Source organism: Stegostoma tigrinum, chromosome 9 (genome assembly GCF_030684315.1).
Source record: "Stegostoma tigrinum isolate sSteTig4 chromosome 9, sSteTig4.hap1, whole genome shotgun sequence".
NCBI lineage: Eukaryota > Metazoa > Chordata > Chondrichthyes > Orectolobiformes > Stegostomatidae > Stegostoma > Stegostoma tigrinum.
Window position 1 is genome coordinate 2096375 of NC_081362.1, and position 15216 is coordinate 2111590.

Below are 15216 nucleotides of genomic sequence, written 5' to 3' on the forward strand. Positions count from 1 at the left end.
GTTCAGTACAGCATACAAGAGATAGCCTTGGACTAGGAGTCTTGTCCATCCCAGATTAAAAGTAACATACTTCCACCCTGCAATCATTTGTTCAAAAGAAGGTCACATTTGATTAGTCATATTACCAAGTATGTGACAATTATGCTGAACACGAGAACTGTCTGTCTATTTTATTTCATAAATATCCTTGTTGTAGATCTGGCCATTGCACCAGGCTAACATTGCAGTTTGCACCATTTCAGACCTGGCCTGAACACTGCGCCTGTATTGTTGGGCACAGAGGGACAAAACAACACCTTTCTAACCATTTCTCCTCAAAAGCAATCTAATTTTAGTGGAATGGGCAGGTGAACATGAATGGAATAGGCAATGGCTCGAATACTGCATTTCTCAGAACATTTTAAACTGACTCAGAGCTGGAGAGACCGAGCACACTGACTCCAAATACCTGGGGGATTTTTGCTGATTGAACGCCCCTTTACAGGAAGGATGTGGAAGCATTGGAGAAGGTGCAGAGGAGATTTACCAGGATGTTGCCTGGTCTGGAGCACAGGCCCTATGAAGAAAGGCTGAGGGACTTGGGTCTGTTCTCATTGGAGAGGAGGCTAAGAGGACCAGAGGGGCATCATCTCACAATAAGAGGCCACGGATTTCAGACAAATGAGGAGAAATTTTTTAGGGTAGAGTTAATCTGTGGAATTCTTTACTGCAGAGGGCTACTGAGGCTGGGCCGTTAAGTACATTCAAGATCAAGGGAGGGATGGATCTTCAATTGGGAAAGAATCAAGGGTTATGGGACAAAAGCAGGAAAGTGGAGCTGAGGATACAGGTTCACTCTTCCATCACTCCTAACACTTCCTCACACCCTGTACAGCACCCTCCTATGCAATCACCTCCTCCCTCTCAAAAGAACCCTCCAGGTGAAGCAGCATTTTATTTAAACTTTTTTCAATGCTGTCTACAATGCTGTGTGCATGATCAGCACAGGCAGAACCTTGCAGCACCTGCCCAGCAGCTAAGAGGGGACATTGGTCACAACAATATTTCCTTTAGATTAAACAGACCAAATGAAGACTGAGGCCAACTTGTGAAACCCCTCAGCTCTGTCCACAGTAATGACCCTGACTTCCCAGTTGTTTGCATTTTCAATAAACCCCCTAGATCCCTTGGTAACATTTCCATCCTGGACTTGCTCCAGTGAAGCTCAACACAAGCTGGAGGAACAATCTCCGTTTTCATCTCAGCACTTTACAGCCTCTCTAACGGAATAGTGGAGTCAACAATTTCACAGCATGACTGCTGCCCTCCATTTTTATTACAACTGCCACACATACCAGACCGTCTATTACTGATTTTGCTTTCAGCAGAACTGATCCATTTCCCATCTTACATCTTCAACACTCCTTTACTAGTATTATCATTCCCTTGTGTGCTCAGAGCAAAAGACTCTGTGTTCCACTCATTCCTCTTTCCTATTTAACAACATAAAAAACACTTTCTCAGTCCCCTTCAGTTCTGAATAGTCAAGTCAGGAGCAGAAATGTTAACTCTTTCTCTCTCCACAAACTCTGCCAAACCAGCAGAGTTTCTCCAGTGATTTGGTTTTGTTTAAATTGATGATTACCAAATCAGCTGTGATTTCACTGGATGGCAGAGCAGTCTCAATGGGCTGAATGGCCCACTTCACAGCTCCTATGAGTTATTATCTAGTTTTTTCATGGCAGAATTTACTTGTGATTGTGCAAATTAAATTCACCTGAAATACAACTGGACTCCCAACTCGCAACATTTCCCAGGCATTTTGACTAAAATGTTCCAATTAGGTTCAAAGTGAAGACCTCACCTTAAACCATTTAGTTCTTCCCAATTTAACCTAAAGCCAACCTGAAATCAACATAATGGATTGCAAAATTATTGATAAAGTGACTTACAACATAAAGCAGCTAGGTGATCGTGTATGAATTTCCCGTTTACCATCAAGTTTGAATCAGAGGGAAAGTCAAGGGGATCTCCAGAAGTGTAGCAAGTGATCTCATCAACTGAGGTTATAAAGCCAATGGTGTTACATTACTCTCACAGACAGAAAAACAGGGAATAACATGGGCTGCATCCCTTCACCTTTTGTAGTCTACAGAGTGCATATTAATTTATAGTGAAGTCCACATACAATCAACTAGCCACCTAAACCAGCTTTTGGTTGTAAAGTTGGCAGACAGCTCCCCAGAGCTGGTATTCAGGCTGAAACATCTGTCTAAAGAAACACCGAAGATAAATACACATAAAAAGGTTATCCAAATGGAGAAAGGTTATCATAATGCAAATGGAAAATGGCCAGTTTATCAGTAATTATGAACTTGATATCCATTGATATGAATCTGCCCTAGCTCAGGGGGAAAATGCTCTCACCTTCAGGTCCAGGTTTCTGCTTCAAATCCCAATATTCTGGTTTGAGTGTGAAAATTGACACAGACACGAGTGCAATACTGTCTGATGTGCTGTTGGTCCCATTAGATTATAAAGACATGGGGTGGGGGTGGGAATATTAGAAAACATCAATAAGCAAGTTTAGAAGGCCCAGGAAACTGATGCCTCCTGATGGCTATGCTGCACCCTGAAATTTAAGCTAACTGCATTCAGAAAATTCATAATTTTTCCTACATTCTGTACAATAACTCCCAACTGTTCCACTAATATCTTAAGATGAAGATTTGGGTGATGTAAACAATACATGAATATTACTTCAAAGAAGAGCAGTGGGATTCTCCCCAGTGTCCTCTTCAATATTAATTTCTCAAATCAGAAACACACACATTATCTGTCCACTGTCACATGGCTGGTGTGGGAGCCTGCTGCACACAATATTAGCCGCTATATTTCCTGCATAAGGCAGCAGTAGAAACGTGAGCAATTTTTCCCCCCCAACAGCGCCTACTAAAACCAAGATCATTGTTAAATCAATGTTCATCTCAAATACATAGGAAAAAAATCAGAGCTTTCACCGACCCATGGCTGCCTAGCTTTAAATGATCAAGTTACTTTGCTCAATACATCTCTGTTAGGCAGTTCATAATTTCTGTTAGCTTGCTCTCTCTCCATGGATGCTGTCTGACCTGCTGCGATCTCCAGCATCTGCAGCAATTTGCTCCTATCTCATAAGTTCTGTTATTGCAAACTATTTTCAACTTCATCTGCAGAAATCAGTGAAAACTGCTGGGTGGTAACTGCACGAAAAATACGAAAGCTGAAATTTTCTGAACACTTCCGGCAGCAACATAAACATCAGGAAGCATCAATTTCCTGGGTTTTTTTTAAAAAGAACCTTGCTTCTTGTAGATATTTTCTAATCTACTTATTCAAGAGACATTATACCCTTACACACTGAAGGTGGGGACCCAGTCTAAGCGCCTCTAGAGCAGCTGGGTCTCCTGGTCACAAGTAAAAGACACTTCTAAAGCACAAGAACTGAAATTAACTGCAGCTTATAAATATTAGTGAAAACTGGTTTCCTGTACACAATGCAACCAATTAACCAGCCAACTAAACCAGCTTTTGGTTGTAAAGTTGGCAGACAGCTCCCTAGAGCGGGTATTCAAGGGCTGTCACAAATTGGGAGCTCCAGGTACTTTTTTTTAAAAAGAGAAAATAAAATAAACGCCGTCGACGACACTGCCGCCGCATTTCCGCCAGAATTACCCAGCGCCATCCAGCCCCCGGAGCTGCAGCGAGGAAAGGGGGTGGAGGCCGGGCGGGGCGAACATTCAGCAGCGCCTGGATTTCCGCCCCCCGCCCCCGCCCCCGACCCCACCGCCGGCCCACTGCCCTCACTGTACCCTGCCTCCTTCCCCCCCCCACCCCCAATGCTGCACTCACCCTACCGGCACTGACGGACTGACTCAGAGTGAGAACGAACTCCGAGCCACCCCGCCCTGCACATTTTTTCACAGCTTATTCACACACACCTCTCACAGCTGAATTACTGGCCTCACTGCTTTCGGAGAGCAGTCACTCTGTCGCCTGCATTAACTGAAATTAAAAAGCCCACTCACGCGGAATCCTCGACTCGACCCGACCCCCCACCCCACACCACCCCCCCACCCCACCACCTCCCACCTTTACCGGAGTTACAGCCCCCAACCCCATCACTGTACCGGACACAATCCGTGCCTCTCGACTGTGTAAATAAAACCCAATTCATCCCGGTCCTGGCGTGTGCCAGCCACGCCTCTAACAACTGTGCAGATCCAATGAGGAGTTTCTCCTCCAGACCCCGTGGAGACTTCCTCAATTCACAGGGAAGGTGTTTCCATTTGGACACAACAGCCAAAGGAGTACAGTCCCCAAAAAATTCACTGAGGTGTTCGGGGAGGACAGAGCGTTCGGGCCATCCCTAACTGCCCTTTGAACTGTATTGAGAGTCACCCCACATTGTTGTTGGTCTGGAGTCACACACATAGGCCAGCTCAGGTAAGGGTGGCAGATTTTCATCGTTAAAGCACATTAATGATATGGGGAGGGTTAGAAGGATATTTATGACAATTGACAGTGGTCACATGGTCAATAATGGACTAGTTTTTAACTCCATACCTCTTACTGAATTCAAATCTCACCATCTACTATGGCTGGATTTGAAACCCCTGTCCCTAGAACATTACACCGCAGCTCTGGATTACTAGCCCAGAGACATCACCACTGCCACCCCCCATTTTCTTCTGCTGACCTACAGAAGAATGTAGAGGACTGGCTCTGTCAGAGCTCTCACGCTTACCTCTAGGGATACGCTGGGACTCCCCTGATCTACTCGCTGGTAATCCATCGAAATTACCAGCCAGGCCAGTCAATGACTGAGTTCTGAGGAAAGGTCACTGGACCCAAAACATTAACTCTGTTTTCTCCTCCACAGATGCTACCTGACCCACTGAGCTTTTCCAGCAACTTTGTTTTTGTTCCAGTAAATGACTGACCCCCTCACAGACCCTCTCTTTCCCAATGGGGGGCAACACTGCAGGAAGAGCTCCTAACAAGCGACAGCCTGGACTCTGAACTCAGCTGCTCCCTCGGTAAAGTTACAGCTTTATAAACTGCTTTGAGGAAATGGCTGAAAACGATTGGAAGCCATTCCAAAACAGGAACAAGCGCCTTTATCCAAGAATCACAGCTATGAATGTGTTGAAAAGTCATTGATCTGAAATATGACAAATTTTACACAATAATAAAAACCAGAAACAGAAAACCTATCTTCAGGAACTCCAAGTCTCTTGTCCACAGCTTTTTTTTAAAAAAAACAAGCTCAATTTCCTCTCAGATAACAAGGTGTAGAGCTGGATGAACACAGCAGGCCAAACAGCAGAGGAGCAGGAAGGCTGACATTTCGGGTCTAGACCCTTCTTCAGAAAATTTCCTCTCAGTTTCCTTTAACATGCAAATAAGGTTGTAAAATGGACCAACCCAGAGTTTATTTGCTAAGGTAAATGTGCAACATTTCTCCATTTCTTCACGATAACAACTTTACCCTGGCTTGATGTACAAGACCTTATGATAGCAGCAGCAGTAGGCCATTCAGCCCATCAAGTTCCCTCTGCCATTCAATGAGATCATGGCTGATCAGATCATCCTTAACTCCATTTTCCTGCCTCTTTTCCCCACAATCCTTGATTCCCTCACTGATTAAAAATCTGTTCGGCTAAGCCTTAAATCTATTTAATGACTCAACTTCAACAGCCCTGTGCAGTAAAGATTTCCACAGCTTCACTACTCAGAAGAGATTCCTCCTCATCTCTTAAATGCACAACTCTGAATGGAGATGCCGCCCTCTAGTCCTAGACTCTCCCACAAGGGAAAGGATCCACTGTGTAAAGTTCCTGAAAAATCTTGTGTGTGTCAATAAGGTCTCCTCTCATAATTCTAAACTCCAAGCACAGGCCCAATCTACTCAACCTCTCCTCACAAGAGGATCCTTCCATACCCAGGCTCAAACAAGTGAACCTTCTCTGGACTGCAGCCGATGGCAAGTCTTCCCTCTTATAAAAGGGGGACAAAAATTGATCTAACTGGTGCCTTGTATAGCTTCAGCAAGGCTTCCTTATTTTTATACTGCATTCCATTTTTTTAAGAAAAGGCCAACATTTAGATTTAGGAATGATTGCTGCACCTGACAAAGGAACAGCACTCCAAAAGCTTATGATTTCAAATAAACCTGTCAGACTAGAACCTGGTGTCGTGTGATTTCTGACCTTGTCCACCCCAGTCTAATACTGACATCTCCACATCAACCTAACCCTATCACAGGCCCTAATCCTAAAGCCCAGACTGCAGCAGGCTGCTTTTTTAAAAACTGCAAACTTTCACAAAGGCAACTAACGATCAATGCAGAAAGTAACTTTCAGCATCTTGTCCCTATCTCCTGTGTAGAATTTACTTAACAGAAACAGATCACTTCCTTCAGGTCAGTATTCCTCCAATAAGACTGATCGAGTGACCCTGTATTCTGGAAGATGAGGAGCGAACCATTCTTCATTCCCATGTACAGGGCTTGATGACAGATTATTTACAGACTGTGGAAAAAATTGTATCTCTATTCAGTTTCACTAATCATTAGGCAGTGTGGATCCATTTTTAATTTAGTGCAGAAGATAGACTGGCAAATAAAGAGCCCTGTTTAGATCATATTCTGAAAACTGCTGCAACTCCCACTTCAAACATAATTTGTTTCTTTGAAATAGGAGGCAGATCTTCCAACACTCCCGAGAGAGAGACTCAGAACTATTTCCAGCGAAATGTCTTGGTCTGCCCTGTTCACAGTTTCTGTGGAAACTGCTTGTATTCAAATTACGAGCTTTTCCCTCTGGACTAGTTTCAAACACACAATGGAAGACTATATGAGACCTTAAACCAAAGCCTTTGAAAGTCAAATAATCAGAATAGTTCAGCAGCATCAGTTTTATAACTGACCAAGTCAAAGCCATGATACATCCGGATATGAAGGTGAGAATTTCAATATCAAGCTAAATTTAGACAGACCATATTAACATTAGTGGAGTCTGCAGTAAATGTGCAGAAGAGGAAGTAAAGGACTTAAATTTCTTCCAAGGAAGTTCAAGAGCTGTCAAAGCCAATGGAATATCCAATAACAATAAACAGCTATACAACATGGTGGCATCTCTAATCATAAAGTGCATTAGAAACAAGAATAGGGCATTCACCCTGCCCTGACATTCCAGATCACGAGTGATCAAATCCTGGATGCCACTTTTCCCGTACCATCTCCTTATTCCTTCAATGTTATTAATCACCAGAAACCTATCAATTTCTGTCTTGAAACTGCTCAATGGTTGAATTTCCACAGCCTTTTGCAGTACAGAATTCCAAAGTTTTTCCATCCTGAGTGCAGAAATTCCTTCTCATCTAAGTCATAAGTGACCTGCACTTTATCCTGAGATTATGTCCCTTGATTCTAGAGTCACTAGCTAGGTGACCAGTTAACATCCCAACAATCCACTCCATGCCCTATAAAAAATTTTCTCAAGATTCAATTAGATCACGCTCATTGTCTGAACTGTTACAGAACACTGTTTCCAGTTTCCTCCATCTCTCCTCAAAAACAAAATCCCACCATTCCAGGGATTAAACTGGTAAGGCTTTGTTGCACTTCCTCTAAGGTAAGTATATCCTTCTTTAGATAAGGAGATGAAACTACACACAATACTCCTGGTGCAGTCTAGCCAAGACTCTAGGTTACTATGATATGAAATAAAGGTATCTTTAGTTCTATACTCGAATCCCCCTGAAATCAATGCCAAATTACTGTTTGTGTTTCTACTTGCTCAATGCACCCGTATGTTAGCCTTTAGTGGCTCATGGACAACATCGCTCTGGCCCCTTTGGACTCCCATGCTTCCCAAACCTCTCACCATTTAAAAAATATTCTGCCTGTTTTTCTACCAAAGTGAATAAATTCACACTTATTATATTCCATTGGCCACAATCTTGCCTTCACTGAGCTTGAATCCTCTTGAAACCTCCTTGCATCCTTTTCAACATGTTCCCATTCAGTTTGGTATCATTAGTAAAGTGGAAATATTAAACATCCAAACCATTCATATAGATTGTGAACAGCTGGAGCCTAAGCACTGACCCTTGTGATACCCAAGAATGGTCCATTAATTCTTACCCTCTGCTTTCTACTAACTAATTCCCAATCCGTACCAGTATTTTCTCCCAAATCCATACACCTCCAATTTTACATACTAACTTCGTGTGGGATCTCATCAAAAGCCTTCTGAAAATCCAAACAAATCATACCTGCTGTCTGTGCTACAGGCAACATCCTGGGGGAAAAGAACTCCAAATTTTCCAAACATGATTTCTTGTGCATAAATTCATGGTGACTCTGCCCAATTCTGTCATACTTTTCTAAATGTCCTTTGTAAGACATTCCAACATCTTCCCTACATCCGGCATCAAGCAACAAGGTTTAGTAGTTCACCATCTTCCTCCCTTTTTAAAAAACAAGATTACATTCACTGCCTTCCAGTCAGCAACAACCTTTCTCGAATCTATAGAATTATGAAGGACAATCACCAATATATCCATTATCTCCACAGATACTTACTTCAACTCTCCACAATGAAGATCGCTGTGTGGTCCAGGAAATGATCCAATCCAAATTACAGCTAATTATTTAAGTACTATTTCTTTACAAAATCTAATCTCTTTTAGTTCCTCAATTTCACAAGTCTCTTGGTCGCCGTGTATTTCTGGGAGAATTTCTGTATCTTCTTCCATGAAGACAGATGCAAAGTATCTCTCCGGTTCTGCTGCCATTCTCCAGTTCTCCACCCCACCCCACACTCAGCCTGCCAGGAATGCACCACTGTCACATCAGTGATCAATGGAAACACAAAACTTTAATAGATACAATCAGCTATTATCTGACCATAAATGACAGAGGCTAATAACAGTACTTAAACAAACAGATTTACTCCTCAGACCTCATTAATATGAGAGGCCATCATTAAGTATCTATTAAATTGACAAACTGAGGTCTGTAGGCACACCCTCACATCTCGTGTGATTGATACTGTCTGCAGGGAACATGGCCAATGAGTGAGTTCAACTGTCAAAGTAAATTTTCAGCAGTCAGCTGGGAGACGTGGTTTGTATTCTGTATGTGCATGTGTCTGTGCATCTGTGGGTGACAGAACAGAAGGAGTCATCGCTAATTATTGGTCAATTTCTTCTTATCTCCCCCACCTCTCATTTTGTCCCTCATTTCAGTTAACAATTATTAACTAGTTTGAGGGAAAGTGGTAAATAAATGTCTGGAATTACAAATCAAGAGGCTGAAGACTATATCAAGAAAGTTATATCTAGAAGTTGCCAAGGTACGAGGTGTATCTGTTTGGTTTCATTTTCAAAAGTGAATTTGATGTAGAACTAGGTGTCAACAAACCGAGTGTTGGTTAGCTCAGCTGGTTGGACAGCTGGTTTGTGATACAGAGTGATGTTGAGGGTGTGCGTTCAATTCCCACACTAGCTGAGGTCACCACAAAGGACTCTCCCCTCACCTGAGGTGTGGTGACCCTCAGGTTAAGCCACTTCCAGTCACCTGTCTCATGGGAGAGCAGCCCTATGTTTTGCTACAACCATGACGACTTTACTTTTAAAACATTATATTTGTCAGGCAGAACGTTCATACAGATGCTAAAAATATTCTGAAAATGGACACTTAAATTTTTCAAAACCCAATATTATGTACATCTTTAAGTCCCATTATCCCCAGTCTGACAATCCGGAGTGGGATAAACATCACTAATTGGACCCAGTGCAGTAAAGCATTCAGCAACTGGGAGAGTGGCAAACCAAACAAAAGTATGAGAATATTTATTTACTCCTGTTAAAAACTTGAGCAGTTACCAGGTTTTCATTAAGTCTGATGGCATGTTAAAGTGGCATCAAAAGACAGAGCAAATGCACCATTTCATGGTGGTGACAATAATTTGTTAAAAAGTTTTCAATATAGATTTTTGACCAATGGAATAGATTGTGAAATAGTGGAGCAGAAGCAGGCCATTTGGCCCCTCGAATCTATTCCAACATTCAGCTGGATCATGGCTATCTCAACTCCGCTTTCCTGCCTCTTCTCCATAATTCCTTAATTTCTTTTCTGATTAAAAATCTGTCTCAGCCTTGAATATACTGAATGACCCAGCCTCGACTGACCTCTAAAGAATTTCACAGATTCACTCCCCTCAGATAAGAAATTCCTCCCTCATCTCTGTCTTCAATGTACAATCCCTTAGTCTGAGAATTAGATCCTTTGGTCCCAGACTCTCCTACAAAAGGGAGCAACCTTTCTGCAACTACCATGTCAAATCCCCAAAGGACTTTGAATGTTTCAATTAGTGTATTTGTTACACATCTCACCGAGAACTCCATCTCAGTAGGGGGGCAGGGGGACTGTGGCGACGATGTTGGTCACTGAATATTTAAGGCAAAGTTAGATTCTTGTTAAGTTGGGGAATGAAACGTTGCCATCTTGTCTCAATGTCAATATACAAGATCAGTCACGATCTTATTGAACAGCAGAACAGGTTAGAAAGCCCAAATGGCCTACTTCGGCTCTTAATTCAAGCATGCACACTGGGTAACACTACCTGTAATTTGAATAGGGCACTGGACAGGGAAAGCTTTGTACCCAGTGTTAACACACATCATTTACTCTATCACCCAAATTAATCTTAAAAGTTGAAGGTGTGGACATCTCTCTCTCAGGCTTGCTCCAGTGAAGCTCAGTGCAAACTGGAAGTACAGCACCTCATTTTCAGCTTGGGGACCCTGCAGCCTTCAGGACTCAATATTGAGTTCGATAACTTAGGGCCTGAGCATCTCCCTAAATGTCCTTTACCCAAACCCACACCACAGGCCCTTGTCATTACATGGGCTACTTCCAGCACAGCCAACCCATCCTCATCCAGTCACGGTCCCCAGCAGTAGCTTCTCTTTCTCACTGGCTCATCCCCACTGTCCATCCCTTTGTCTGCCCCACTGCTTTTCTCTCTTTCTCTGGTCTCCTGTTCACCTCCCTCAACACTTTCAACACCTTTTCCAAGCTACCATCAGTTCTGAAGAAGGGTTAACTCTGCTTTCTCTCCACTGATGCTGCCAGACCTACGAGTTTCTCCAGCTATTTCTGGTTTCCTCCATTGGACCTTCAAAACCCACAACCACGGCAAGTGATATAATGGAAACGCCACCATTGCAAGCTCCCCTGCACGCCACTCGCTGTCCTGACTTGGATATATAATGCTGTTCCTTCACGATCACTGGGTCAAAATCCTGGAACACCCTTCATAATATTTTGTGTCCCCCTACACATAATGGACTGCAGCCGTTCAAGTAGGGAGCTCACCACCATCTTTTTTGGCATTTAGGGACAGGCAATAAATGCTGACTCGCTTTCCATGAATGAATGAACAAAAACAATAGGATAACGGATTTACAATGTGGTAACTTGTAAATCAACTATTGTCATTAAGTACATTCAAGGCTATCTCTGTTCCAATGAAAGTAAGAAGTGAACCAGAATTTCCCTAAAATTTTCAAATGTTAGTGTTAACTATGCTCTTTGGTTTCAATTGATAAAATGTACAGCTTGCCAATGATAACACCTAAACGAGGTGTTACAGTGTGGATTTTAGTTCCTGCAGCATGTTCTGAGACTTCAGTGGCCTTAACCAGTTTCATGCAGCATTAAAGCATTGGTAAAGCAGGTCCCTGTTCAATGGAACAGGAGCAGTGGATGTAAAACCAGTCATTAGGAGGAGTTTGTTTATTAAGGCAGTGAACGCTCTTGAAAGATACTCTCTCTTTGGATAGCTTATTACAGGTTCAAGTCTCCATTAGCTGCTTCAGGCGTGTTTACATTTTGAGTTCTGCACCTGCTACCCCTTACTACAACAGGCACAGCAACAAGTGAAAAACAGTCTCAAGGTAATTTATCAAGGAAAGGGTTCAGCAAATCAAATTGTTCTTCTGCTCAGTCCACTATCATACTTTGTTCAATTGGGGTCAGTTCTCAGACTTCTGTGAAGAAAGTTTCATCATATCTTCATGAAGAGCCTAGTGACATGCACTGTCCCCTTAAACCTTACATCTTCCTTAATTTGAAATATTTATTGAATTTTCCTGGAGTAGCCTCTTATAGAATCACTCCCAGTCAAAGTACTGGAATGTCCAATAATCTGCATGAACGAGTGCCTTCTAATCTCTCACCACCTCACATCAACAAACCCTTCGTAATTTCAAAAATCTAGTTCATTTTCCCCATTCTCCCATGTGAGCTATCAATGCCGCTGACAGAAATGGAAAATGACTTTCTCCCTCCCAATCGCCAGGACTAAACAGTAGGGCCTAGAAGAACATTGCAAAAGGTTATAATGCTATGATAATTCCCAAACTGCAAACCTACCAACTGCAGACTGACACCTTTTACCTAGTCAGTCTGATTGCTGTGAAAAAATAAAGAAAAGATTAAAGGAGGAAAGATTGTTTGCATATTGTGCTAACATACCCTTGAGACATCTGGGAGCATTCTGAAATGATTCAATTACTGCTTAGGAGGTAGTCACTACTGCTAATGAGCAAAAGGTGGGAGGCAATTTACACAAAGAAGACAACTTAATAACCAGATAATCTGTTGATAGTGCTGAACACCAGGAAACCTCACCTCATTGTGGGGTTCAGGATCATTTACATCAACCTTCATATAACTTCACACGTTTCAGTCCTGCTGCAAGTGAAATCCTGGATTTGTACATTTGGTTAAAAGTGGGAATGGACCCATAGTCTTTGAAAGTGGAGTGGGGTGCAGTTTATCGATTGAAATTTTTGCCTGCTAGACTCAAAGAACAATGCTTCTCTCTCCAACTTTTAAAGCAGGTGCACATTTCCTTTTACAGAAGTAACAGTTAGGGTATTTTACAATATTGGTTAAAATGCCTTCGATACTTCATGAAATTGAACAGACACCAATAAACTTTGTCAATGATTATAATGCACAAAGAAGTGAAACCACCCCCTTTCATATCGCTGCCCTGGAAGGGGCTATGGTGTGGAAGAGACTGTTGTCCACCTCCTTATGGAATGTGCCTTTGCTGTAAGAAGGGAAGAGAGATGCAGTGGTTTCTCCTTGAGGGTCATTCCAAATAGCTCCCAGATACAGGGCTCTGTTTCTGGTCGGTTCCCCAGGATGCACGCTGAAATAACCATGGTCTTCCAGGCACAGTCAGTCAATCAACTTGGTGAGAGATGGTCTTCCAATTCATGACCAAACGTTGCAAACTGGCACATTCCAAGCTCCAGGAAGATGTGTGGAAGGACACACTGAAGCTTGGGGTAGCTGCTGCTGAAGTGTAATGAGAAAGGTTGCAGTCTAAAGACTTTCAGCTACAGCACAGAGTCAGGAAACTTCTGGAACTCCTCAGGTTATAGGCTTGTCACTGAAAGTGCACAGTAATCAATTAGTGCAGGTATTTAGAAGAATCGCAATGGGATGGAGGCAGAGTTTCACATGCTCCTTATAGAAACATTGTATTTCATTACATTTTCCTTAATAGCTAATTTGGAATGTTTTGGAATGCCATTTTACATGTGTTACAAATTGGTTCAGTTTTACAAAAGAAACTGAAGAACAAATTAGATTATCCTACCTGGAAGGCAAAATGACAAATTTAATATCTGGATCTGATATACATAAGATTAAAATGTTCAATATTTCCACTATGTAAATTTTCACAACCAAGCTACAATCCTGTTGTATGTTTCAGCTTATATTTGAGAAACATTTCAAAGTGAGCGACATAAAATTTGTTATTGTAGACAGTGAAGAAGGTTTTCTGAAGATTACAATGGGATCTTGATCAAATGGGTCAATGGGCTGAAAAACGGTGCTTCAGAGTTCAGTCTGGATAAATGTGAGCTATTGCATTTTGGTACAACAAACAAGGGTACGGCTTATACAATTAATGGTAAGACCTTGGGTAGTGTAGACCAGAGGGACCTAGGAGGCACAGGTACATAATTCTTTAAAGACTGCATCACATATAGGCAGGATGGTTAAAAAGGCACTCTGCACTCTTGCCTTCACTGCTCAGTGCTTTGAGTATAGGAGTCGAGACATTATGTTGAGGTTGCACAGGACATTGGGGAGGCCTCTTCTGGAATACTGTGCGCAGTTCTGGTCATCCAGTCATAAGAAGGATATTACTAAACTGGAGAGGGTTCTGAAGAGATTTACCAGGATATTGCTGGGTGTGGAAATGTGAGTTATAAGGAAAGGCTGGATATGCGGGGACTTTTTCCACTGGAACGCAGGAGTTGAAAGGTAACCTGATAGAAGTTTATAAAATAACAAAAAGGTATAGATAGAGTTGATGGCAGCTGTCATTTCCCTAAGATGGGAATTTCAAGATCAGTGGACACATTTTTAAAAAGGTAAGGGGAAAGAGATTTGAACTCATGAGGCCAATTTTTTTTTTGGTTTGTGTGTGGAATGAACTTCCTGAGGTAGTGGTGGATGTTGGTACAGTTGCAATGTTTAAAAGACATTTGGATGGATAGATGAATAGGAAAGGTTTGGAGGGATATGGGCCAACAGCAGGCAGGTGGGACTAGTTTAGTTTGGGATTATGTTCAAAATGGACTGGTTGGACCAAAGGGTCTGTTTCCATGCTGCATGAATCTATGACAGTATAGAGTATGGATTGAGGGCAGCCAACTGATTCAGAGATGAGGACGAATTTCGTCTCAAAAGGGAGCGAATCTGTTTTTTTTAAAGTTACAGCAGGCTGTCGGATGGGTCATTAAATATATTCAGGGCTGGCACAGACAGGTTTTTAAAATCAGTAAGAGAATCAGATATCATGTGGAAAAGGCAGGAAAATGGAGTCGAGGTTTTCCAGAGCAGCCATGATCTCACTGAATTTGATGGGCCAAAAAGCCTACTTCTGCTCCTACATCTTATGGTCTTATTCACAAAGCAACATTTTTAATATTTTGGCGTCTACCCACATAGATAAAACCAAATTTTAAATATAAAATTCTAAAACAAAGTGCCCAGCAGTCAAAGACAAAAAACTGAATCTCCAATTCCAGTCTGCAGCGTTATTGGCTGTCGTTTCTGATAATCATTCATCTGCACTTCAGCAGGTCAATCAACAT

The 15216-nt window shown here is 42.1% G+C and overlaps 1 protein-coding gene across 7 annotated transcripts in view; it reads right to left on the reverse strand.

Moving 5' to 3' along the window:
* The window catches only part of sertad2b (SERTA domain containing 2b), a 67717-nt gene that overhangs the window by 12925 nt on the left and 39576 nt on the right, over positions 1–15216 (reverse strand). Inside the window, exon 1 of one of the 7 annotated variants that reach the window (XM_048536961.2) lies at positions 4149–4200. The exons of 3 other annotated variants lie outside the window; for them this stretch is intronic. In XM_048536961.2, the coding sequence (XP_048392918.2) occupies positions 4149–4195 (47 nt within the window). In that variant the 5' untranslated portion in view covers positions 4196–4200. Of the gene's footprint in view, positions 1–2406; positions 3593–3875; positions 3884–4110; positions 4201–15216 lie in introns of those variants that run through there. 3 more of the 7 variants (XM_048536962.2, XM_059648310.1, XM_048536959.2) reach the window with 3 other exon arrangements.